Source organism: Akebia trifoliata, chromosome 11 (genome assembly GCF_017979445.1).
Source record: "Akebia trifoliata isolate Shusen 1 chromosome 11, ASM1797944v1, whole genome shotgun sequence".
Classification (NCBI taxonomy): domain Eukaryota; kingdom Viridiplantae; phylum Streptophyta; class Magnoliopsida; order Ranunculales; family Lardizabalaceae; genus Akebia; species Akebia trifoliata.
In genome coordinates, this window is record NC_141385.1 from 9,454,605 (window position 1) to 9,480,506 (window position 25,902).

Consider the following 25,902-nt stretch of genomic DNA (forward strand, 5'->3'; position numbering starts at 1 on the left):
GTATCTTTTATTATGCTTAGCACCTAAATTGCCTTATTTGAATCTTCCAAAATATATTATTTTTTTATCATCATGAATAATTAGCAGTCTGTTTCAATTGAATATTTGATGATGACAGGACAATTCCATGCGTAGCTGGATTTTACAAGGGTACTCCCTCAAAGAAGTCCCTGTCCCTTCAAATCCTCTTGGCCTTTGGAATTCCACTGATGTATGATTTAATGCTTCTTTGTCTCCTGTTTCTCAAACACTTCTTTCTCTTCTTTGGTAAAATGAGTTTTTATTTTTTATTTTCAGCTTCCACATGTATTTGATTCATGCTTTGGTCTAGCAATATCCCCTGGAAACTTGGTGGTTGCAGTGGTAAGAAATCTTATATCCTGAAATGTTTCTTAAACTTTTTGTGAATTGTTGATAATTTGATGTGCTATCTTTGTTCTTTTACCTAATAAATATCTCACACGTGGTGATCATGGATAAGTTTACTACTGAGAAGCAGTCCTTTTGTGGTTACGGTATTATTTGATCACCTCATACATTTGTGATTCTCAAACCAGATTTTGTTCGAAATAATTGACCTATTTATTGAAAAAAGAATGTGTACATTGACATGTTTGATGCACACAATTAACATCCTGATTTTTTCCAAGTTCCTATGTTTTGCTATGGATCTCTGGTTTTATAGAAAATATGACTAAAAAAATGAGGATAGAAAAGAGGAGATGGGAAAAAAAGAAGTAAAAGGAGACATAGGGTTCTTGGTGGTATCGCACAGCTGCTTCTACTACTGCCTTATTTAGCAACTATAAATTGAGGCATAATGACCAACATAGCCCTACTTAAGTGATCAAAGCCAAAGACACTATTATAACCTACCAATAGCTAAACATTGCTATTTTCCATCTTCCTCACTCTTGTTCCTTTTTGAACTACAATTCGGTACTCCTAGAGATATTTTAGTTGATTGAAGCCAACAGAACACATTTCAGAATGTGATAGCATTTTCTTGTCTACTAAATTCAACATCTGTGTGGAAGGCTATGTCCTTATATTTAGGGGAACAAACTAGTTGAAAGGTTTTCATTTATTGGGTTGGTAGCAGTTCTTTAAGAACCTTCTGAAGCCATTTCAATGAGGCATTTTACTTTGAAATTTACTTTGAAATTGATTGATTTAATATATATAGATATTGTATAAGAAATGGAATTTCTCGATATTTTCCCTTGCAAATGTGAAATTGAAAGATTCTATTTTTGTCGCAAATTGTTAGATAATTTTGCTTCGGGCAATTTAGTAGAGCCAGGCAACTATGAGCCTAACATGCCTAGTTGTTTTGGTAATTCAAACATCTAACATCTTTTTTTGCTTCTCCACACTTTCTTAGTTTATAGAACAATTTATGGACATGCTTGTACATTATCTGGAATTGTACTTGGGAATGGTACATTTATTTATCAAAATGCCTCGTATAAATCTATCTTCTGTACTACCCATGTATTTGTGTTATGTTAGATATATCGATGTTTTATATATGTGTCAGAAGGGCATATGTGTAATTTTATTTGTTTTCTAGTTTTATATATATACCACAATTCATAGTAAGAGAGTCAAGTTCGACTCCTTCCACTTTCTCCATTTTTTCTACTCTAAACCCTAATTTGATCTTCTACATGGTATAAGAGAATCTCTAATGATCAGATTTTGGTTCTCTTCTTCCGCATTTTTCTTCTACTTATTTTTTCTCTTGGTATAAATCAATTTTTTTTTTTCGATCTGATTTGTACCTATTATATCCTCATGATGGTTAAAATCCTTTGTTTGGAGGATTTTGTCTTTGTAGTTGGAAAATATCCTTAATGTGATCATAGATCAAGGGATTTTCGTTAGTTATTAGTGGTTGGTTGTGGTGTGGTGGTTAGGTTTTAGATTGAGTTTCTGGTCTTCAAGGTACCCTACGACTTCATCTTGAAAGGATTTTGGAGCCTCACGATTTTATCTGGAGGAGTTTTAGACCTCTGTGACTTCACTGGAATATATTTTTCTATTTTTTTTTTTTTTTTTTTTTTTCCTTACGTTTTTCGCAGATCTTGACTATAAAGAATTCATGTGGAGGAGATTTTCTACCAATAGAAAATCGTTCACGAAAATATCCAAAAAATTAATTTTGTAGGGAGAAGCGCCAAAAATTGTAGAGTAATTTTGTTGGTTTTTGGACAATCAGTTGTTTCATCATGGAGCAGAAAACTATCTATTGATTTGATTGGACCTCAAATAACTTCTATTCGCTTAAATGAAAGTAACTACATACAATGGTCGAAAGTTGTGGAGATCTTTTTGAAGGCCAAGGGTCAGAAATCTCATCTAACCAAAGCAAAGTCTAATTCTCTTGATGAAAAGCCATTGAGGAATGGGAATAAGAAGATGTTCAAATTATTACTTGGTTATGGAACAGTATGGAGCCGCAGATCAGTGCTAACTTTATGTTTTTGGATACTGCGAAGGAGATTTGGGAATGAGGGAGGCATATGTATTCGGGATCTAATAATATTACCCGAATTTATGAGATCACTCAACATTATTTCTCTTTACAGCTGGATGATAAAACTTTGGATCAGACCTTCGCTTCATTGATGCGTATGCTTGAAGAGCTGAATCAATACCAACCCATTTCTAGTGATATCATTCAAATGCGGAAGCAAATAGAAGATATAAATGTTATTTGTCTTCTTTCATCCCTCCGATCAGAGTGTGATGCAGTCAAATTTCAAATTTTAGGAAGTCATGATCTTCCTTCCTTGACAGATGTTTTCTCAAGGCTAAAGAGGGCCACTCTACTAGACAATGGTCAACCTACGAGTGATATATTTGTTTTAGCTACTATTGGATATCATGGTAGTCGTGGTCACAAAGGTAGTCGTGGAGGTAGAGGTGATTTAGGGGGAGATCGTGGAGGTCGTGGAACTCAAAAGTGTACCCATTGTAGTAAGGATGGGCACACCATTGAATTTTTTTGGGATCTTCATAGGAGACCAATTGTCCATCAGACCTCATTATCTTCAACTCAGGATGTTGTTCAGCCTACTATTTCATCAAACCGGAGTATAGAGAAAGAATCCATTATCCTTTCTAGAGAAGAGTATGACAAATTAGTTTCCAACTCATCTACTACTACTTCTTTAGCCCATACAGGTTAGGTATCCACTTGTTTATTATCATTTACGAGACTCTAGATCATTGATTATGGTACGTCGAATCATATGAAAAGTAATTCTCACCTGTTATCATCTATTTCTCTATCTTCTTGTCAAAACATTAAATTAGTCGATGGGTCATTTTTTAAAGTTGTTGGGTTAGGAACTACACCACCCAATCCTAGTCTTTCCTTATCTTCAGGATTTTATGGTCTTAAATTTCCATTTAGTCTTCTTTCTACGAGCCAACTTACAAAGAAATTTGATTGTTCAATGACATTTTTTCCTTCTCATTGTGTATTTCAGGATTTAAAGACAAAGAAAATGATTGGTAGCGGATGTGAAGTAAATGGTCTGTATCTTCTCGACAGTGCTCTAATTCCAGCAGGTCTTCATTCATCTTCTAATGCCTTTCAGTGACATTGCCAACTTGGTCATCCTTTTTCTTGTGTTTTACGGAGTCTAGTTCCTGCTTTAAATAAAAATTTCACACTTAATTGTGAAGTGCGCTAGTTTAGCAAACACCATCGAATGTCTTTTCCACTTAGTGTGAGTCGTAGAAAGTCCAGTCATTTTCATTTAGTGTATTCTAACATATGGTCCTTCCCCCACTACTTCTTATTTAAATTTTAAATATTTTGTTATTTTTGTGGGTGACCATTCAAGGATGACTCGGTGATTTTTAATGTAGGATTGTTCTGAGTTGTTTAATATATTTCAACAGTTTCATATGGAAATTTGAACCCAATTTGGTATTTTTTTATGCATTTTACATTCTGATAATGCAAAAGAATTTTTTTTGGTCGTTATACTACTTATTTGTAGTCTCACGATATTATTCATCAATCATCTTGTGTTTATACTCCTCAACAAAATGGGGTAGTTGAACCTAAAAACTGCCATCTCTCACGGTATTATTCATCAATCATCTTGTGTTTATACTCCTCAACAAAATGGGGTAGTTGAACCTAAAAACTGCCATCTCTCACGGTATTATTCATCAATCATCTTGTGTTTATACTCCTCAACAAAATGGGGTAGTTGAACCTAAAAACCACCATCTTCTTAAAGTTGCTTGTGCCTTAATGCTTCAGATGAAGGTTCCCAAATATTATTAGAGTGAGGTTGTGCTTACTGCTTGTCATCTCATCAATCGTATGCCTACTGTTGTCCTTGATGGTACTTCTCCACATCAAATCTTATTTCCTGATCATCCTATTTTTCATCTTCCTCGTGTTTTTGAGTGTCTGTTTTGTTCATTATTTGGGTCCTGGTCATGACAAGTCAGATCCCAAAAGTTTGGAATGTGTTTCCTGGGTACTCTCGTACCCAAAAGGGTTGCTGGTGCTATAGTCCACATTTCGCAAATACTTTGTGTTGTGTTACATTTTTCGAGTCTACACCATACTTCTCTACTGGTTCATCTGTTGATGCTACATTAGAGAGTATTCCTTTACCTATTTCTGAACCCAACTCTTCTTCACAACTTCTAGTTTATCATAGGAGGACCACTATTGCACTGCCAACACCAACTTTTTTGTCATCTGGAGATCCATCTCAACCTCCTGTACCAGTACCTCCTTCCGTTCAGGTAATGGATGTTGCTTCATCTTCTAGTGAATTACCTATCACTATTCGCAAAGGTACCCGTTCTTGTGTTACTAGACATCCTATCTCTAATTTTGTTTCTTATGCTTCGTTGTTTTCTTCAATGTCTTCTTTTATCTCCACTGTCTCTTATGTTTCTATTCCTAAGAATCTCCGAAATGCCTTATCTCACCCGGGATGGAGGACAGCTATGGTTAATAAAAAGAATGCTTTACATCATAATGATATTTGGTTTCTAGTTTCTCTTCCTCTTGGGAAGCATGTTGTTAGTTTTAGGTGGGTCTACGTTGTTAAATTTCATCATAATGGCACAATTGATAAATTGAAAGCTCGATTAGTGTGTAAGGGATACACACAGACTTACGGAGTTGACTATGTTGAGACTCTCTCTTTAGTTGCGAAAATTACTTCGGTTCGAGTGTTGATTGTATTAGATGCTATGTTTGATTGGCCTTTGTATCAGTTAGATGTTAAAATGCCTTCCTACATGGTGATTTACATGAGGAAGTGTGTATGGAGCAACCACCTGGATTCGTTGCTCAAGGGGAGATTGGGAAAGTGTGTAAGTTTCGAAAACACTTTATGGTTTAAAACGATCTCCACGGACATGGTTTGGTAAGTTCAGTGATGTGGTTCTTTCATTTGGGATGATGCGGTGTCAGACATTTTGTTCAGTTTTTCAACAGAAAATTGAAAAAGGGTATGTGTTCTTAATAATTTATGTTGATGACATTGTTTTGACTAGTAGTGTTGTTGATGGGATACATAGGTTGAAGTCTTATCTTCAACAACAATTCTTCAACAACAATTTCATACCAAGGACTTGGAAAAATTGAGGTATTTTCTTGGTATTAAGGTAGGTCGTTTAAGTCGTGGTATTAGTCTCTCTCAGAGGAAGTATGTACTAGATTTATTAGAAGTGACACGATTACTTGGGTCCCAACCAGTGAGTACCCCTATGGACTAGAAGTTAAAACTTATTGTTGAACAGGGAGGTGTTTGATGATCCTAACAGATACAGGAGGTTAGTTGGAGAGTTGAATTACCTCACCATCACAAGACCAAACATCTCACATGCTAGCATTGTGAGTCAGTTTATGGAAGCACCTAAGATGCCACACTAGGTAGTTGTTCAACGTATTATGAGGTACCTAAAGGTATCTTTAGGACGTGGTTTGTTATACAAGCCTAATGGTCATACTTGGATTGAGGGATATATAGACGCAGATTAAGCTGGTTCTCCCTCAGACAAGAGGTCTACCACAGGTTATTGTACCTTCATAGGAGATAATCTTGTATTATAGAAAAGCAAGAAGCAAACAGTAGTGGCCAGGTCAAGTGCAAAAGTTGAATATAGAACCATGCCTCATACTTGTTGTGAATTTATTTGGTTGATACATTTTCTCCAGGAGATTGGTTTCACAGTAGAGACTCTTATGAGTCTTTTATGTGATAACTAGGCAGTCATGCATATAGCTTCTAATTCTGTCTTTCACGAGCGCACGAAGCATATCAAAGTGGGTTGTCACTTTGTTCGTGAGCAACTTCTGAGTGGTGAAATTGGCACAACGTATGTCAAGTCTGAAGATCAACTTGCTGATCTCTTTACTAAATTTTTGGGAAGTGATAGGATTACTTTTTTGTGTAACAAGATGGGATTATATGATATATATTCTCTAGCTTAAGGAATGTTAGATATATTGGTATTTTATGTGTCATAAGGGCATATGTGTAATTTAATTTATTTTCTAGTTTTTTATATATACCACAGTTCATAGTGAAAAAGTCAAGTTCTACTCCTACAGATCACATGGTATTATGACTGTTTGTGCCCATTATATTTTCATCTTTATAGCTCAATACAAAAGTTTGAATTTCTTTCCTTCATATCAATTCGACAAAACATTTTGGAGCAATTCTTCTCTCTCTCTCTCTTGATAACCAAATTCTTCTTTTTCTTTTCATAGAATATGCTAAGAGAGCATGCCCATTACCTTCTCTCGCTGTGGACTTGTACTGTTACAAGTTTCTGTGGACTAGTGCGCTGTAAGACATTATTCCAGTAACTAACGAATATGTATTTTATCTTCCAGACTCGTAGCTTTGATGCTGATCTTCTGAATCCAATGTATCAGGCAAGGTGAGTTTTTCCTGCAAGAACATAATTTTTCCAATTTTGCATCATTGAGTGGCTTTAGTGAAGCTTTTTTCTTAGTCTTATTTTCTATGGTTGCATCATAATATTCTTCCATGATTTTCTCAGGTTTGAATCACTTTCAAAATCCATTTAGATTTTTCTTGTGTGTATCACATTTAAGATTTGAAAGTCTTCCATTTAGATTTTTCTTAACTGTGGTTGCATCCATGCAACACATTCAGGGCTCAAAAGGCAGCTGTTGAGTTCTTTTGGATTGGCGGACAGCAACTAGAATCATCTGTCAGACACCTAGAATTCAATAAAGACACTTCTCATGGTTTCTCCGAGACAGAATTGGTGTGTTGGGAGTCTAACATTTTGTGGTCTCTAAGGCAGTATGACCATATAAATAAGCCGTTGGTTATTTGGGATGTCATAGCAGCATTGTCAGCTTTCAAGCATTCTATACCAAACTTCGTAGAACGTATACTGGACAAATGGATCTCGAGTTGGTTTGTTGGCCGCAATATAGACTTTTCCACCGAAAATATCTTGTTCCATGCCTCTCGTTTTCTATCTGAGATTCATACCCGTCGGATGCACCTTATCAACATTATCTGTAGGCGTTTAGTACTACCTGACGTAAAGCCTGATATACTTGACATTGAACAGCTTAAAGTGGGAACAGTTGATGGTGTTGAAGATAAACAACTGAATCTATGGATTGAGCTACTTGTTAGTAGTGCAAGAGAACTGCGAGTGAGGCTTGTTGCTATTAGTTTTGCAGCTGTTTTGAGTGAAGTATCTTGTTCTGCAACAAATACTTCAAGTAGAACTTGGTTGCCAGTTGGAGTTGCACAGATGGAACAGTGGGTTGCAATCAACCATGAACGTGTACCGGATCAACTTAAACTCCTCGACTCAGAAGTTAAAAAGCTTGGCATGAGGTACTTCTTGCCACAATCTTACATTTATTTCTTTGACTCGATGTTGTTCATGATTCACATTATTGACCCTCTTCTAAGTCAGAACACTGGAATGTTACCCTTTTTCCCAGTCTTAGAAACCAGATCGTTTGGATGGAGTATAGTGGTTCAAGACATTGAAAATAAGAGCTACTATTGGCACCCAAATTTTACTTATTACACCGCAATTAAAAATAAAGAAAATAAGTAAATGGTTGAGAATAATAAATGTTCTCATTTTGTTTTGTTTTGTGTGTTGTGTGTGTTTTTTGCTACATTTCTATTTTTTGGGTTTAAGATTTTATGAGCCTAATCTAATTGTAAACAACTATTGAAATTGTTTGAAGTACAAGTGTTATAATGTTTTGTAATGTTGAGATAATAATTTGAGCCAAACCTTCGTAATGTTTAAATGGTGTGTTTTAATATTTGTTAAAAGTGGAAAGCAAACTCTAGTTTTTATCTTTCAAATTACTAATCCTCTTTCCATAAACAACAGGCTCCACTCAATATGTGAATATGTTGCGGAAGAGCAATGTAGATTTTGTTCTGCTTCGGTTCCATTTGAATCTCCTGAAGTTGCTTTCTGCCATGGTGTAACGTTCAACAATAGGGTTGGCCAAAGCCATAAGCTAGCACGCTGTGCCGTTACTATGCAGGTATGCCCTATCACTCCTCTTTGGTATTGTGTCTGCTGCAAGAGGTGGGCTTCTAAACTGACACCTCAGAGACTGTTTACAATGTCCAATTCTTCTTTAGAACTCAAGTCTTTAACTGAGTCTTCTCTACAAGAATCCTCAAGACCATTGTGTCCCTTTTGTGGGATACTACTACAAAGATTGCAACCAGAGTTTCTACTCTCTCCAACACCAGTATAAATTATGTACTAAACCTTCTTTTTTTATATTCATTTTTATATTAAATAAAAATGATCATATTTATCCAATCCATTTGCCTCATCAATTTAATTGTTCATATCTTCTTGTATATTATTGATGCGGGGCTGGAGAGCTGGTGAGTTGACATGAATTTTATACTGCATCTGAGTGAAATGTTGCATCTGAGACCTGGTTTTATTAGATCACAAAAATATGCAGAGTTGGGTTAATCGGCATAATTACTCATGACAAAGTTGTCTTTTTTGGGTGATCTGGACTTGAGCCCACTACCTCGAAATTGCATTAGGGTTTAGGCCCTCATGAGATGTTCTTTAGTCTCTTAACCAGCTAAGGTGATGGAGATCAAAATTCAAAAGTGATGTGGATTGAAGTAGAAGAAAATGTATTAAAAGCACCCTTAAGCTTTAACTATGGTTACAAAAGGATTACACATGCATAATTGTTAGTGAATTTTTATCTTCATTTGAGATTATTCCAATGGATTGTATTATATATATAAAGGATTAAGGGAAGGTATGAGACAATTTGAGAGATGATCAGATCTTCAAAGTTCATTGAGCCAATTTTATTAATTATAAAAGTTTATCGATCTTTGGTTACTGCCAGTGTTACATTATTCGTTCCTACCATTCCGAGCCACAAACAATACAAAATAAGCTGGTTCGTGGTTTGGTTCGTAAAAACAATGAACCACTTACACTCTGTTTGGATTGAGAGAAATGGAGCGAAGAGAAAGGAACTAGTTTTCTCTCCATTTCTCATGTTTGAGAAGTTAAGTGATGAGAGAAGAGAAAGTAGGAAAGAAAATTGTAGAGATTTGGAGAGAATGAGAAAATGGAACAAATTACTTCTTATTATATTATTCGCTTCTTTTCTCTCTTATCTATCGAAACAGGGTGGAGAGAAAGTAGCTTTATGTTCTCTTTTCTTCTCTCTATTTCTCTTACACAATCAGGGTATTTGGAAAATAAGAAACCCCTCTCCATTTCGGTTTATATAAGAGGTATCCTTGGTTTTTCAAACTGGTGACATGCCCCTCGACCTAGGTCATCTTTTCTAAGATTAACTTAATAAATGACATACGAATTGGGTTCATCCCAGAGTGGCAATCCTCAAACCCAAATTTCAAACAGAGCGAACTAGGTATAATAACAAATATGATTAAGGATAATGATAGAATTTTAATACCCTATTCTAATTAAATTTAAATACCTTAAGACAACAATGACCATTGATCAATCTTATGCATGTCATCATTCCCATCTTCCTTAAAGTGTGTTTGGCTGATTTGGGATTTTTGTCTTTCTGAAGAGTAAGACAGATGCACAATTTGATGTTTGGCTTGCAGAAGATGGGATATGGGAGGAGAGAGAAAGATTCTCAGAGAATTGTGTTCTTCCTTTTCAGTATTACCTTTGACCTTTGAATTTTGACCCTTTTCTTGTAAGTCAAAGCCACCAATAAGGATTGTTTGAAGGTTGAAAATATGTTGGTCCACGGGGGGATAAAATGAATAGAATGTGTCCTTCCAATTTTGTAAGTGTGTGAGAGTTGGCCAACAAATAAGGATTTGACCAAACAAGTACACCATTAACCTCCAAAGTCAAGTGACAAATGTTTATTGCGACTTTAAAGTAGAAAACTTTGATCTTGCAGCCTCAAGATTAAAAATGTTTGAATCCAATGGCTCCTAATGATCAATGCGGATTTCCTTTTTGGGTTCACTAATGGTCCGTTTATTACAGATTTCTACTTCTACGTTAGGATCCTGTGTCTAGGAGAAGTAGAAACTCAAAATCGGGGAAGCTGTATTCAGGAAAATCTTGTTTGTTCAAAAAAAAAAAAAAAAAGAAAACTGATGAAAAAGTAGTAGAGATAGGTCAAATTAATTTTATTGTTTAATTGATAAGTTAAGAAAGAACGAGGGGTAAAATTGTCATTTCATCCTCATACATTCTTGGGTATTAGGTTTTAATAGTGGCTCACGCGCAAAAGCAGCCTCAACTATACTTCTTAAAAATGCAATTTTACACTTCCCGCAAAAGTTAGTGAAACAGAAATCATTACTAACAAACATGTTTCTCCACCTTTTTTTAGCTCAAAGCCAAAAAAAGTGATCATAAAAATCCATAAAAAAGTGGTCGTAAAAATCTGTAATAAACAAGCCCTAACTGCTTTGCCAAGCCTTCATAGGGTTAAGTGTGTTCAAAAGACTTCCACGTGGCACTTTTTTGGTTTGCAAGATCGCAATTTTGCTTTTTAGCGGAGAACAGTTTGTGTTCTTTGAAATCGCTTTTCTAACTCAACATTAGAGCAATTAGGATATAGGTTTAGTTGTAAATATTAACTATTTTGAGTCCACAGATATTTTTAAATTAACATTAATATAAATGAATTTTATTTATAATCAAATCTTAATACGATATTACGTATTATGTATTAGGTTAGCCAAGAACGGTGTCATGTAGTTCGTGCCATGCATCATAAAACATCATTAGCTTACCTCAGTCGTTAAAGCGTACACATTTCTTGTCGACCATGTGTTTAGGGTTTGTTTCAAATGCAATTTCATGTTGAAAAAATGAACTAACGAAGAGAATAAAATTTGCGTACAAAAACAGAAGGATTTACGTGATTCGGCAATGTGCGTATTCCACAGATCAAATTTAAAATAAAATAAAAATATATATAATCACCGTATTAGTTTATATCAAATATAATTTCACATTAAATAAATGAAGCAACAAAAATAAAAATTGCATACAAAAACAAAGATTTACATGATTGGACAGTGTGCCTACGTCCACGAATCAAATAAAAAAAAATCCAATCACTATATTATTTCAAGTAACCAACCCTAGATATCTTTAGCAAAAACGAGAATAGAGAAAAACGTGTTTCTCTATCCCAATTAGAAACCCTAGATGACTTTCCCAAAGAATGCACACAAAAAATTGCCTAAAGGGCACCGCCCTCGAACCCCTGCATGGGCCGAGCCCACTCCGCTTCGAAAAAGCCTCCTTTGATACTGCTTCTTGAAGCCCAAGCCCAAAAAAGAATACATTATGTCACTATGATATTATTATACATTATTATCTTTCTTGTTAGAGCATTAAATATTGTATAATTTAGTTAAGTTACAAGTCTTCTACTGGTTACTTTATGAATTGATAGTGATTATTTCCACCCTTGAAGGAGCTTTCGTTTTCGATTACAATGGTGTTGTTGGCCTATGATTATCTCCTATTAATATCAATTGAGTTTCTTGAATGTAATCTCCCTTGAAGATTCTTATTTCCTTGGTGCAAAATCCTTTAGATAATACTGAAGTGACATCAAAATGTACATCGATTGAACATTCTGATGTGGTGGTGCACACGTAACCATAAATGATTTTCAACAAGATATGAGTGAAAAGCATTTATGGTTATGTGTGCACCACTACATCCGAATGTGAGAATTGATGTACATTTCAATGTTATTCTAGCATGACTCAATCCTTCGTGTCATATGTAAGCATTTCCAACAATGTTCTTTAAAAGAGCAACTTTTATAATATTTATAATATAAAAAAAGTAATAAAAGTTATTTTAGCTACTTCTTTCTTTATTCTTAATATTTAATATTATTTTATTTTACAAATAAATATTTGTTAAAATCTACTTAAATTCTATTAAGAGTCGTGAGCTCATATCTTGGCCTCCAAAAACATGATCCGATGTCATAATCTTATAGATAATGAAATTCTAAGCATTTTGAGAAAAAAAATTAAAAACAAATAATTTTTCACCGTTAAATTTTAATTTTAAATTTTGGGAGTTCGGTAGCCGTCCATTTTCAACATCTTGGATCAAGCTCAAAATATTATTATTATTACTATTATTATTGTTTTGGATATGAGTTTTTCCATGAAATCTATAAGAATGTTATGCTGGATTGCCAATATAAGAAATCATATGGGCCCAACGGCCCTTGGTAAGATTTAAAATCTTACTATGTTAGATAGGGAAGTGTTTTTCATTTTTTTTTCATATTAAAATAATTAGTCTTGGAACTCTCTACATGTAAAAACTGGAAGTCCCCTTTAACATTTACTTTTGAAGAATCTCTTAGAGACGATTTTTGCACGTTTTACTTTTTAAAGTAAAGAGTCAACAAATTTTAAAGAGTCTGATGGAGATGTTCTAAGATCGTTAGAGTTGGATTCCATCATTTTTTTCTAATTTTGAATTTTATACCCATTGTACTAAAATTCTATGGCTAGTAATGAGGCTAAGGAATTTGGGCCCATAAATGAAAGGAGATAATAAAATTAATGCATTAGTGGGCTGAAATAGTGCCATGTAGCATGTTTTTATCATTCCTCCTCTTATTTGCCGACATCTTGACCTTTAAACTTAAGACTCATAAAGAGAACAAATTTTGTGACCTTGTACACATTAAGAGCTGGTTAGCTAATTGTCCCTTCTCAACATTTAGTACACCTTATCATTAATGTTTGGTGGAACAACACACTAAATAGTCGCTAAGTAATGAAATTGAATATATCATTTGGGGTGTAGATAACAATGGCAGTTTTCAATAAATGTACTCCTCTGACCTCTCCCTAGAAGATTAGGGATTTAAGTTTCCTCGCATGTGAAAAATTAGTTGGTAAAGTTCAAGGGTGATGATCTCATCATAAAAAGGCTTTTCAATATTTTTTTATAAATATTTTTCATATTTTCCTTTTGGATTTTAGAATCACTTATTCTTTTAGAGTTGTGATTTCCTGACTCACCCCCTATGACATACTCCTCCTCTACTTTCCCGATGTGGCATGTGAGAGAATCGTAGATTTTCTTTCCTTGGGATGCACAAGTGTACATCCTCATAAACATGTACAATTATGTATCTCAAGGAATGAAATCCATGGTACTGTCACATTCTACGTCAGAAAAGTAAAAGAGGAGTATGTTAGAAAATCATTATTCATTTTTTTTTATAAGAATGGTTTGCACTGAGGGTGTCAATGGTTAGGTTCCTTATGTAAAACCGGTAGATTTTATTAGTTCCAATTTTCAAAATAGTGAATAAAAAATGGAGTCATAAAAAGAATTCTTCTTAAAAATTTTTGTTTTCTTGAATCCTGTCAATTTTTATTAGCTCTATTTCTCAATTAGTTTGTTTTTTTGCAACTTGATTCTTAGAGTCGTGCTGGAGTAATACTGTGGGGGACATCGGCTGATGTGGATGTGTGATAGAACCATAGATGCTTTGATTGAGATACAAGTGAGATCTCGATGAAAGCATCTATGGTTCTATCACACATCCACATCAGCCGATATCCCCCACAATGTTACTTCAGCATTATTCTTTTATTATGTAAAAATTGGCTTAAATCTTACTCCTAAAATTTAAAAACAGGTGCAAAGTATCATCCAACTCTTGGGAGTACAAGATTGAATTATTTTCATTAATGGACCTATAACTATAAAATAGGAAATTTAAATTTGTTCAAAATAAATGAAGTACTATTTAAATTATGATTTCTAGTCTTGAAAGTAAAATAAAAACTAAAAGGTTTTAATGAAATCTAATAAAATGCATTTGATACCTTCCTATTTTCAATAAATTGTGGTATTTTCATTAATGGTGTTTTTTGGTACAGGAGCCCTTACAAGGAAAGCTGTTCTCAAAGTGTGATAAACATGTCCCGAAAATGATAAATACACCCCAACTTGCACACTATTTACATAATTTTACTCCACTTTTAAAATTCAACATTTTGACTGTTGAAGTTGAGAATGAATTACGATTCCAATGTTTATTGTCTATGAGAATTCAATTTTGAGTTCTAGAAAATTCCAACTCTATTATTATCAATTTACATCAAAATCGAGTGACGTAGATCCATGGCATGTAGTATGATTTTTCTATTATATAATTATTTGTTGTTTAATAGAGGTCATTTTCTGACATCGAATTTTAGAGCGAATTATTAACTCTCATTTAATAAGAAATTATAACTCTCTCTCATCATAGGCAGGGGCGGAGCCAAGATTTTGTTTTTGTAGTAGGGGCAAACTATAGTTTTCAAATAAGATTGAAGAACATAAAAATGAGTGGTTTTGAGGTAGAGGTTAGAAAATGGCATTTAGATCATTTTTAATTAGTCTATAAAAAAATGACTCAAGTCAAAGAATAAACTCAACAGTGAGAGTGGGGGCAATTACCAAATATTAACTAAGTAGAAAGGTTCTAATAAATTCAAAAACTTGAGTGGGGTGGGGGAATTTGGCAAAAGTTTTTGAGGCCAAACTCAATGTGCATAAAATTCTCAAGAGGAGAATCTAATTTTTTTTTTTTTTTTTTTTTTAAATTGGTATATGTTTATGTCCTAGATTTAGGTTCCTTTCATATGAGAAAAACTAAATAAACTTTAAAGAGACATATTATGAAAATAATCAAGCAAACAACCTTATAATTAGTTTTACTTTTTTTTTTTTTAACAACTTTTATCTTTCTTTTTCTTTTCTTTTTTTGAACCAATTTTTTTTTGGTATTTAAATCTTTAGGTGATGTGTTATTACAATAGTGCGATATACTTTACATCCAATCAAAGGAGAAACAAGATTTTCAATATTTTTACATCTATACATCGATCCTAAGAACTATTTCAAAAAATTCGATGGATCACCAACATTTTAATTTTAGGTTCCATAAGTAAACTGAGGGATTTTCCTTTTTATACTATTATTCTCATTTATAAAATCCATCTTGCTTGTCAAATTTTTTTTTATCATCATTATATCATGGGTTTTGTGAACATGTGCCCTAAGGGCACATATTAAGATGGATTAAATACACCTCCAAACTTAATTTCCTTTAAAGAATGCCCTCAATTTTTTTCTACCTAAAATGCTTATTTCCAAGGCGTATTTAAGGTATTTTCACACGTTGACAAAACCCTTAGATCATAGTGTCATGCTACACGGCCTACATTGGACATTGGGTTCAACACTGAATTGACTAGGTGGTGCACACATAACCATAGATTTATTGGATTGAGATACAAGTAGAAAATCAACGGTTCTCTATGCACTGTCAGGTCAGCTCAGTATTGAATCCAGTGTCCAACGTAGGAATCAAGCATTTTCTTGTCTGATAATGCATATAAAATCATTAATTTTCTAACTTGTATCTCAAGGAAATAAATCTATGGTTATTTGTGCACTATCAAATCAGTTCAGTGTTGAATCTAGTGTCGTGGGCAATTTAGCCCGACTCAAATCATATATGCCCTCATAGGCATATTCATAATGTCTATCTTATAAAGTCAATCTATATATTTTAATTTTTAAATAGAAAACTCAAATCTAATTCTAGAAACTACCAATAAATAAATATTTTTAGGTGTTAAATGAATCAAGATGATGATAATTTCTTTGAAGATCAGTAGCCAATAAAAATGTTCGATGTAACATTTAAAAGAACTGCAAGTAAAGTAATTGGATAATATTGAAGTAACATCGTATCTCGATAAAAATATTTATGGTTATGACACACATTCCCGTCAAAAATGTCTCCCATGACGTACATTTTAATGTTATTCCTGCACAACTCTAAGTAATTATCCAACTCTTTGGGTGGGGGGTACAAGATTGAATTACTTTCATTTAATTGATCAAATTTTCAGGGGGCAACTTACATTTGGTAAAAATAAAGGAGACATGAAAAATATGATCCGGAAATGTGGGGTTGGGAAATAGAAAAATAGATTTATAATGAAATAACTTTCTCTTTTATTTTTTTCATTAATAGCGATTTGTACAGGTGGCCCTAGCAGAAAAGGTGCTCCACAAGCATGATAAACGTGTTCCGAAAAATAATAGATAAATTAAAAAATGTCTTTTCGTGGGTAGACCCCGGACTCAAGTACTATTTACATACTTCTCATGTGTATTCCATCTCTTTCTCACCATTACATTTATATGTCAAAAACAAAATTAGGGTTACTATTGACACACCAACTTTTACTAATGCCACATCATCTGTGTGCAATTCTTAAGTGATTTATATAGGAATTGGTGTGACACTAATAAAAGTTGGTGTGGCAATGCCCACTTTTTTTTTTTTCTTTCTTTCTTTAGTAGGCCAACTTTCAACTCCCCCCTCCCCCCCACCTTGCATCCAAACAGGGTCTTGATTTACTTTACAAGATATGGTGTTGTGCAAACCATGGTTTTAAATCTTGTCCAAGACTCATATGACTAGTCCAATTTATCTCAGTATCATCCACCATCAAGACGGATTGACAAGTCATCTCAAACCTGATGTGTTTCTCAAAAGTTAGTCTATTTTGTTATTATTGAAATAAACGACTCGATCTCGTTCACAGACGAGACGTGAAAATGAGTTCTAAAACCTACAACTTAATTACTTCTCAAGTACTCCTAATGCTTACTTATGATTGAAACACAAATAAAGAAGTAAAAAAGAGAGGGGAAAAAAAAACCTGCTTTTAAAGGCTATTTTGCCTTGCAGTGCATGAGAGTTTGTAGCTCTCAAAGTACCAAATAAAACCTCACAGTGTGGATTCTGACAAGCGTGGCTTTAGTAACTTAAATTAGAAAGAGAAGAGCTTTATTAGCAGACCAAAGACTTCCTGAAACTACACTCAAGCGTGAAAGGTTGGTCATCAAACATAAATACATTTAAAAAACAAAGTAATTATAGAAATATGCATTTTTTTAATCTCTAAAGACAAAAGAGATTTAATTATTTAAGTTCCTTTTTTAATAGAAATATAAAATCACAAGCTATCTTCGGATGATTTTAATATTTGATGTTTTTTTAAGATGTTTTGAAACTATCATGATTAATTTTAAATATATTTCTCATGATTTGTCGTCATATTTCCTGATTTTTGATTTGTTGTTATACAAAAAAGTTAAATAATTTGGTGTACCAGTTTCGGGGAAAAGATCGTAATAGTCTTTTGGAAAATCACGTTTCAAATGACGATTTGCTAACAATGAGATTACCTTTTTATGAATTTTTTTAATGTTTCCAATGTACTTCGAACTCACATAATTTCTTATGGCTGCATGTGTTTATATTATTGGGATATACCTAACCATTGGATCAAATCCATTGAAAATCTAAATGAATGCTCGAGGCGAACCCAATTTTTATTTAAGATTAAAACACCATAACATCTATTGATCAAATCCAAATTTTATGGATGCTTGAGATATGAATCAAGCTACCTGTGGCCTCGTGACACCCATCCTTGATAGGCTAGAGTTCAGGAGCTCTCATGTCTTATGTCATCCTAAGTGCAAAGATGCTTAGGAGTCACCTGTCAATTATGGGCACAGAATTTTAATTTTATTATTCCCATGAAATAATTATTAACATAATCATCAGAGTTTCATTATATAATCATTGAAATTTAAGGAAAAACTTTGCCGTATAACTTGAGAGTTCAAATTTGAAGAATTCAAAGTTAAAATTAGGACTTATACTTACCTTCGCCTTGATTGATGCATAAAGTTAAAATTGTCCTTCTCGGGGATTTTGAAATTTGGGACCAATCAAATTTGAAATTGATATGAATATTCTAAACGTTATCTGTAATCTTGGGAGGACCACATATTTGGACCTCACTTGTACGATTTTTGGTCCTGAAACTAGTTTAGCACTTAGCACGTCGTAAAATAAAAAATTGCCCAAAGAAAATGACGAAAAAGGAGAAAAAGATATATATGTATAATTACTTTTTCGTCAAACTATAAAAGCAAAAAAATAATAATTTTAAAATAAAACCATTAAAATTTAATCTTAAATTGAAGAAAATTTGTCCCCAAAACATTGATATTTTAAAACACAAAAATTTAGTGCCTAGTGAACTAAAGATAACAATCTACTATATTTGTAGTGCCCCCATTAAAATTAGGAAAATATCCACCTCAAATGAGGTTTGAGGTAGAGCATCAAGTGAATAGCGACAATGGAAAGATATTCTTAGGGATTTCGTTAAAAAACAAATCCTTGGAAAATCTATTTTGATCCCTAAGATATCTGTATTGATCCTTATTGTTTGTTAACCCAGAAACATGAATTAAGTTCTAAATTATGTTAATGAGACATAACTATGATTATTATCAAATAATGTCTAATTAAGAGTTAACCTAAAATTCATATGATCTGGGATTTTGCACCCACTTTTTTACTTGTCTTTCCCACTAAACGTTATTTTCTAATAAATAGTGAAGTTACTCGCCACACCCACTTGAAAAAAGGCTAATCTTTTTATTCAGTAGGAAGCTATTGAAAGTTTATGTTACATCTCGATATGATCTTATCAAATCCATCTGAAATGACTCAATAGGAACCTATTGATTAGAACGTTGTAGGAACATATTGGATCCTTTTAAGTATATTCAATAGGCTTCTATTGAATCTATGTTGACGAATTCTTTACTGATCTAGAGGGCGGACCTACGTTGGGTCAAGTGGGGGCTATAGCTCCCATTGAACTTTAAAAAAAAATAATTTGATAGAGAGCAGACTTGGGCTTTTTGATTGACATGGTTTTGACCATTGAGGCAGTCCTCTATACTTCAGTCGGCTCAAAAGAAGCTACGACTCTCCTTTATGCTCTTCATCTTCTCTCCCACTCTCTCAACTCCAAATTCCTATCTCTCCCTCTCAAATCCTCTAATCTAGGGGCAAAGCTTGTAAGAGTTTGGTGGGGGCAATTGCCCCCACTAGAACTTTAAGACACCCCTATATTTTCAACTAATTATATGTCCCATTTATCCCCACTCCTTCACCTCTCTCCCCGTTTGCCCTCACACCCTCCCCTCCCTCCAATTTTTTGCACCCTTCCCCCACTCAATTTTTTGTTGATGACATTGTCTCTTGACCGAGCTTTCTCATATACTAATTGGAAATGACCTAAATATCATTATTTTCAACTTCTAACAAAAAAACCTCTTAATTTCTTCCTAAAACCATTCATCTTCACGTTCTTCAACTATACAACTAACCATAGTTTGCCCCCAATACAAGAAAATCCTGGCTCCACCCCTGCTCTTATATATATTCCCATTAACTCACTCAAATTCTCTCTCTCAAAGTCTCATTCACACTTGAAATTACCATCTCTTTATCTCAAATCTTTGCTTATCTTCTTCTCTTCACTATCTCAAACCAATCCATCGTCCCTTTTTTGGATTTGAAGCTTTCTATTTGAACTCTATTGAAGCCTTAGACAATTGTAAGGTGATTTTTCCAATGAATTTGTATTCTTTTAGGGATTTATACATGAAACATGAAATGCACACACATAACACATGTTGTTTGAAAAATTGCCTAAGGATCGTTATAAAAGTACCCCATGAATTAATAAGGGCAACCCACACCATAGCCGAATTGTTTTATCTTATATGAGTTAAAAGTTGTAGAATGAGTTGACTTTTTGTGAGGTTGATCTCTATGGTGAGGAAATCATCTTCACCAAAAATCTAAAAATTCTAACTCCATCAAATTTGATTTACAAAAAAATGGACGATTTACAATTCTTAAATTTATTTTGATGGGAGTAGAAATTTCAAAATGGATTGATTTTTGGTGAGGATAATCTTCTCATCAAAGAGAAATCATCTAATTCCGAAAATTTTAACCTGTATAAGACGAAAAAAAAAAAAAAACAACTATGGTGTAGGTTGCCCTTATTAATTCGTGGGTTGCTTTTATAGTTACCCATCACTTAATATTAATTAAATGATTAGTTATATTTTTTTATTTTTTTGATGTCGTAATAAACTTTAGGTTTTTAGGGGTTGAAATCTTAATCTAATTTTTTCTTTAAAAATATTGGTTAATGTTGTTTTGATTTGCATTTTATAAAGGGTTAGGATCCCTCGATTCCTAAGAATGGCTTGTGAAAAGAAAACACATACTCCTAACCCTTTAAATACAAAATCCAATGGTTGAGGTTTAACGGATCTCATAAATCTTAGGAGTCAACGGATCCCAAACCTTTCATAAATTCTATTTACTTTCCACTTTTCACTTTTGGTCTACCATTTGTTTGTCTCTTTTCAGTTTTTCTTCCATTAAGATGGTCTTTAAGCAAGTCAAAGTCCTTGCTGGTAGCTTGTCTAATTCTTATGTTGCAAATATTTTATTAGTTAGTGAAACATTTGAAATTCTTGCTATTTTTATCAAACCAAATGATGGTCTAAATTACTATTACAACCATGAATGATGGCTCTGATATTTTATTACATATTTGTTTTAGCAAATGTGTAATCTCTTGGTTTGATTTAATCAAATATTATGGTTCCACTGCAATGCTATTAGATGTATGCATAGATGTATAGCTGCTTAGATTATCAAAGCTTATATTTAGATTAATATAGTTTTATTTTTTATTTTGTTTTAGAAATTAACTCTAGCGAGATTGAAAGAATATCTTAAATACAACATGTCGCCGTGGTGGTGTTTTCTTATTACATTGTCTCCACTCCACAAGTAAATTATGTTATTTATTTTCAACTTTTAATATTAATTAACATGATATCTGATATATTTATTTCATTATGTTATAAATACAATAGATCATCTATTAATTACACATACATATAAACTAAAATATTTTAGGATATATAATATACAAGGAGGTTTTATTTTGTAAGTGGACAATTTTCTTGTGTTTTTTATGGTACGGTGCCCCAATATTATTTGTAGTATAAATTAATAAGACCTATATCATTACACATACTAGTTAATATCTAATGATATATTTATGAAATAATCGATTGTGCAATCGAATGGGAGATGAATGGATGAATGATTGTCTGATTACATACATCGAGAAATATATTTTTAATAGTATCGACAATGAGACAATTATACAATGCTTCCAAAATATAAAAATTTGTCGACGACAACTGTAAAAACTTCTTTATTAGAGTTGATGAATGACTTTTTTTTTTATAATATTTTTTTCGTAAATGATAAAAGTCAAATGTTGCATAGAAACGTCTATACTAATTTTTTGTTGTATATCTTTTATGTTTTGGGGGTCTTTAATTTCTTTTTTTTTTCTATGAAATGCTCTTGAAAACAACTTTATCTTCTTTTGTTACTTATCATTTGTATTGGCGAGTCCATGTTGGTATTGAAGAAAATTAGGATTAATCATTATTAGCATTCAACCTCTGTTGACCAAAAATACTGGGTCCACCCCTGCCCCACTGAATGGAGTTTCATTTTAATTTTTTTTTCTATCGATATTTTTTAACAACCACTAGATTAAGAGTTGGGATTTCCATGATCAATGATAATCTATTTTGCAAGCTCTAAGAATATTGCTTCTTGTGCCATGAAACCTTAATTGAAACTTACGGTAATTCAAAACATAATCAAATAAAAACGAGAAAAATGTATAAATGAATCGAAGAAGAAGAAGGAGGATGCCGAATAGAATCGAGAGGGGATTGTGGGTGAAAGTAGTAAAATGGATAATACAAGCATTAGGTGAGTGCAAATGGCTCATTTACTTAATAAATTACCATATTGTATCAAATAGATTGTATTTAATTAATAAAAGTATATAATTAATGAAATGGACCATATTAAATGTTCTATTAATTATGGAATTATCATTGTTCGTCGGCAAATAGATTGGTCAACTGTTGTCCTTTTCATTACTGTCCAACCACAGTTGTTCTTAGTGGTTGCTAGGGTCCACCATTTCCTTTTGTAGGGTCAAGGGGCGTCAGTTTCATCATCACAGCCGTTAAATGAAAGTGGTTGGTTAATTATTGCTCTAAACGTGTAGCACTGGATCATTGTTTTTTTATTATTTTCAAACCTTTATCTCAGTTAAACCAACCAAAAACGTGCAAAGGAAATTATACTCGCAGTCGCATGGGGGGCTGTGGTCCTAAGGTCCACATCTTTTAGTCTACCTGAGCTGACGGCAAATAATGCTTCTATGTATTTTGTAAGGTTAATTATAAGAGCACACCTCTAATTAATAAGGGTAACCCACATCATAGTCAAATTATTTTGTCTTATATGAGTTAAAAGTTTCAGAATGAATTGATTTTTGGTAAGGATGATCTCTATGACGAGGATATTATCCTCATAAAAAAAATCAGTCCATTTCAAAACTTCAAATCCTATCGAAATAAGTTTAAGAATCGTAAATCGTCTATTTTTTTTTTTTTTTGTAAACTAATTTTGATGGGGTTAGAAATTTTGGAATGGGCTGATTTTTGGTGAGAATAATTTTCTTATCATAGAGATCATCCTCAATGAAAATTCGCTCATTCTGAAACTTTTAATCCATATAAGACAAAAAAAATCGATTATGATGTGGGTTGCCTTTATTAATTCGTGGGGTGCTTTTATAATTATCCATATTGTAATTCAAAGGTGTAACAAGTAAGCTCGTAAAAATTTCTTAATTGTCCTATTTTATCTATTGTAATTAGAGAGAACTTCTAGCTTTATTTTATAGCACTACAAGGTGTCATGTGCAAAAACACATGTATCAAGAGGGTTTATTTGAATTTAATATAATAATTAAAAGATTTTTGAATAATACATAGTTTAAAAAAAAAAGATTTTTTTGTAATTTCAAAAATTAATAATATAATTTCAAGCTCATAGACTCGTGGGAGTGCAATTTTCTTGGTGTTTATCAGAATAACTTGATTATATAATGCAAAAGTGAGGGAACTTGCGAGATAAAAATTCTAGTGTCAAACGACTTCTACTCCGACTTCTCTTGTTATAATAGTAAAGATAAAAACCCTAATTAATAAAAAAAAAAAAATAAATAAATAAAATAAAAGATATCAATTATTAATACAAATGTACTAAATCACCCAATTTCTCTTTATTTTAGGGTTAAATTTAAATTAAGAGAAAAACATGATCCACTATCTCCTCTCTTCGTTTTACCCTCCTCTTTTCCTCGAGCTTGAGAAACATCAATGAATTACTGGAAAAGGGTCACAATAAAGGATTTGTATTTTATATAAATAAAATATTTTTGAAAGTTTTTCATGTGAAAGAACATTAAAAATATTTTCATCCCAAAATAATCAAATCCAAGTTGGCTTAAAAGACTAAAGTTGATAATAAAAAAAAAAAAAATAAATAAAATAAAAGATATCAATTATTGATACAAATGTACTAAATCACCCAATTTCTCTTTATTTTAGGGTTAAATTTAAATTAAGAGAAAAACATGATCCACTATCTCCTCTCTTCGTTTTACCCTCCTCTTTTCCTCGAGCTTGAGAAACATCGATGAATAACTGGAAAAGGGTCACAATAAATGATTTGTATTTTATATAAATAAAATATTTTTGAAAGTTTTTCATGTGAAAGAACATTAAAAATATTTTCATCCCAAAATAATCAAATCCAAGTTGGCTTAAAAGACTAAAGTTGATAAAAAAAAAAAATTCTTATATTATTTGAAAAAAGAAGTTGAAGGAATATCCAAAACAAAAATGTTCAATTTTCGACTAAAAGAACTGAGAATTCAAATGTAAAAAGATGGGATTTTATTTACTTTTAAGTGATATAAAATTAAGTTCATCATCCTAGCCTATTCTAGAAAAGTAAAGAAAAAGGAAAAAAAAAAATACTAAGAGTGTGTGCTTATAGAAGAAATGGGAATATGGTTTGGATTGTTGCCATCTACATCTTTGACATCTTATTTGATTTTGATGATCAATATTTTAGAAAAAAATGGTGTATCAATAGAAATTCTCATATAACTCTCCTCACCATAAAAGGAAAAATCATTCCACCCATAGAAATCTTATATGGTTCTGATCTTGTAGTTGATGGATCACATGGGGTTGTTGCGTAGGGCCCATTTAGGCATCAATAGTTTTGAAAAATGATTAAAGGATAAAACAAATAACTAATCATGTTTAGTAGTTAATCTTCAAATTTAGAAAAATACAACATTATAAAACATTAGTAAAGTAGGAAAATACATTCCATATATATAAACCAATCATGTTCAGTAGTTAACCTTCAAATTTAAAAAAATAAAACATTATAAAACATTAGTAAAGTAAATAAAATACCTTCCATACATAGGGTCTTCTTAATTAGTGTCCTAAGGGCACACGTTAAAGTACAATAAATACAGTTTGAAAATTGGATTTTGTATTAAAAAAATTCTTAATTTTTTTTTTATACCAAAATACCCTCAAATTCTGATTTCCAAAGTGTATTTATTGCACCGAGGGCACACGTTAATATAATAGTATGGTTGGTAAAGAAGTGGGTTCAAATGTATTAGGAGAACCAAATAAATTATAAATTAAGTACTTAATTAACTACCTACCTACCGTTTACATCGTATGATACGCATCTCAATGAAAAATCCACTGTCCGTCCTGCACAGATCAGGACAGCAACTTTAGTACACGTGGCAGAAGATTATGCTATTTTCCTTCCATGCGGAGAACAGAGAGGTAGAGAGAGAGAAACTCCTCATCTCCATGTTCATCTTATCTTTTGTTCATTTTTTTTGTGGGGGCAATGATGTCATGTTTCCGGGTCATTGATTGTCAATGAGCCCATCTCATTTCCCAAAATGACACGTCACCCTATATTGGCCCCACTTATATCTATCTAATCTCATCGTGAAATGAACGAAAATTCATGGGCTGTGGGGCCTAGTAGTTGTTCCACGTGTCATATTGTGCATCATCACACATTTGCATGCCGTGTTTGTACTTTGGACCTACTCATTATTCGCCACGTATGTATGTTTGACATGATACATGATCCATTATAATGGTATGGATGATGACATGACATGATATGACATACGTTGGCGTGTCTTTGGGGGGTATTTTTGGGATTGAGAAGATAATACTGTCAGCTACGTACAGTGTCTTTATGTTAAAAGACCATCTTATAATTCTCGATATTTACAACACAAATATAGTCAATGGTCTAAAAATTAGAATGACATACGCTCTAAGGCTGACGGCAACGGTTGCGAGTCGTAATTTGGAAGATGGTCCAACAAGTTACATAAGTGATAAATGGAGGACAAGAAGAAA

The 25,902-nt window shown here is 32.9% G+C and overlaps 1 protein-coding gene across 3 annotated transcripts in view; it reads left to right on the forward strand.

The window, feature by feature from the left end:
- The window catches only part of LOC147390814 (Transducin/WD40 repeat-like superfamily protein), a 44,230-nt gene extending 34,889 nt beyond the window's left edge, over positions 1-9,341 (forward strand). For 2 of the 3 annotated variants that reach the window (XM_086457638.1, XM_086457640.1), the window contains 5 exons: positions 119-211; positions 298-363; positions 6,893-6,939; positions 7,179-7,883; positions 8,401-9,340. In XM_086457638.1, coding sequence (XP_086313764.1) covers positions 119-211; positions 298-363; positions 6,893-6,939; positions 7,179-7,883; positions 8,401-8,779 — 1,290 coding nt within the window. In that variant the 3' untranslated portion in view covers positions 8,780-9,340. Of the gene's footprint in view, positions 1-118; positions 212-297; positions 364-6,892; positions 6,940-7,178; positions 7,884-8,400 lie in introns of all 3 variants that reach the window. The other variant, XM_086457639.1, reaches the window with a different exon arrangement.
- The last annotated feature ends 16,561 nt before the right edge of the window (positions 9,342-25,902 follow it).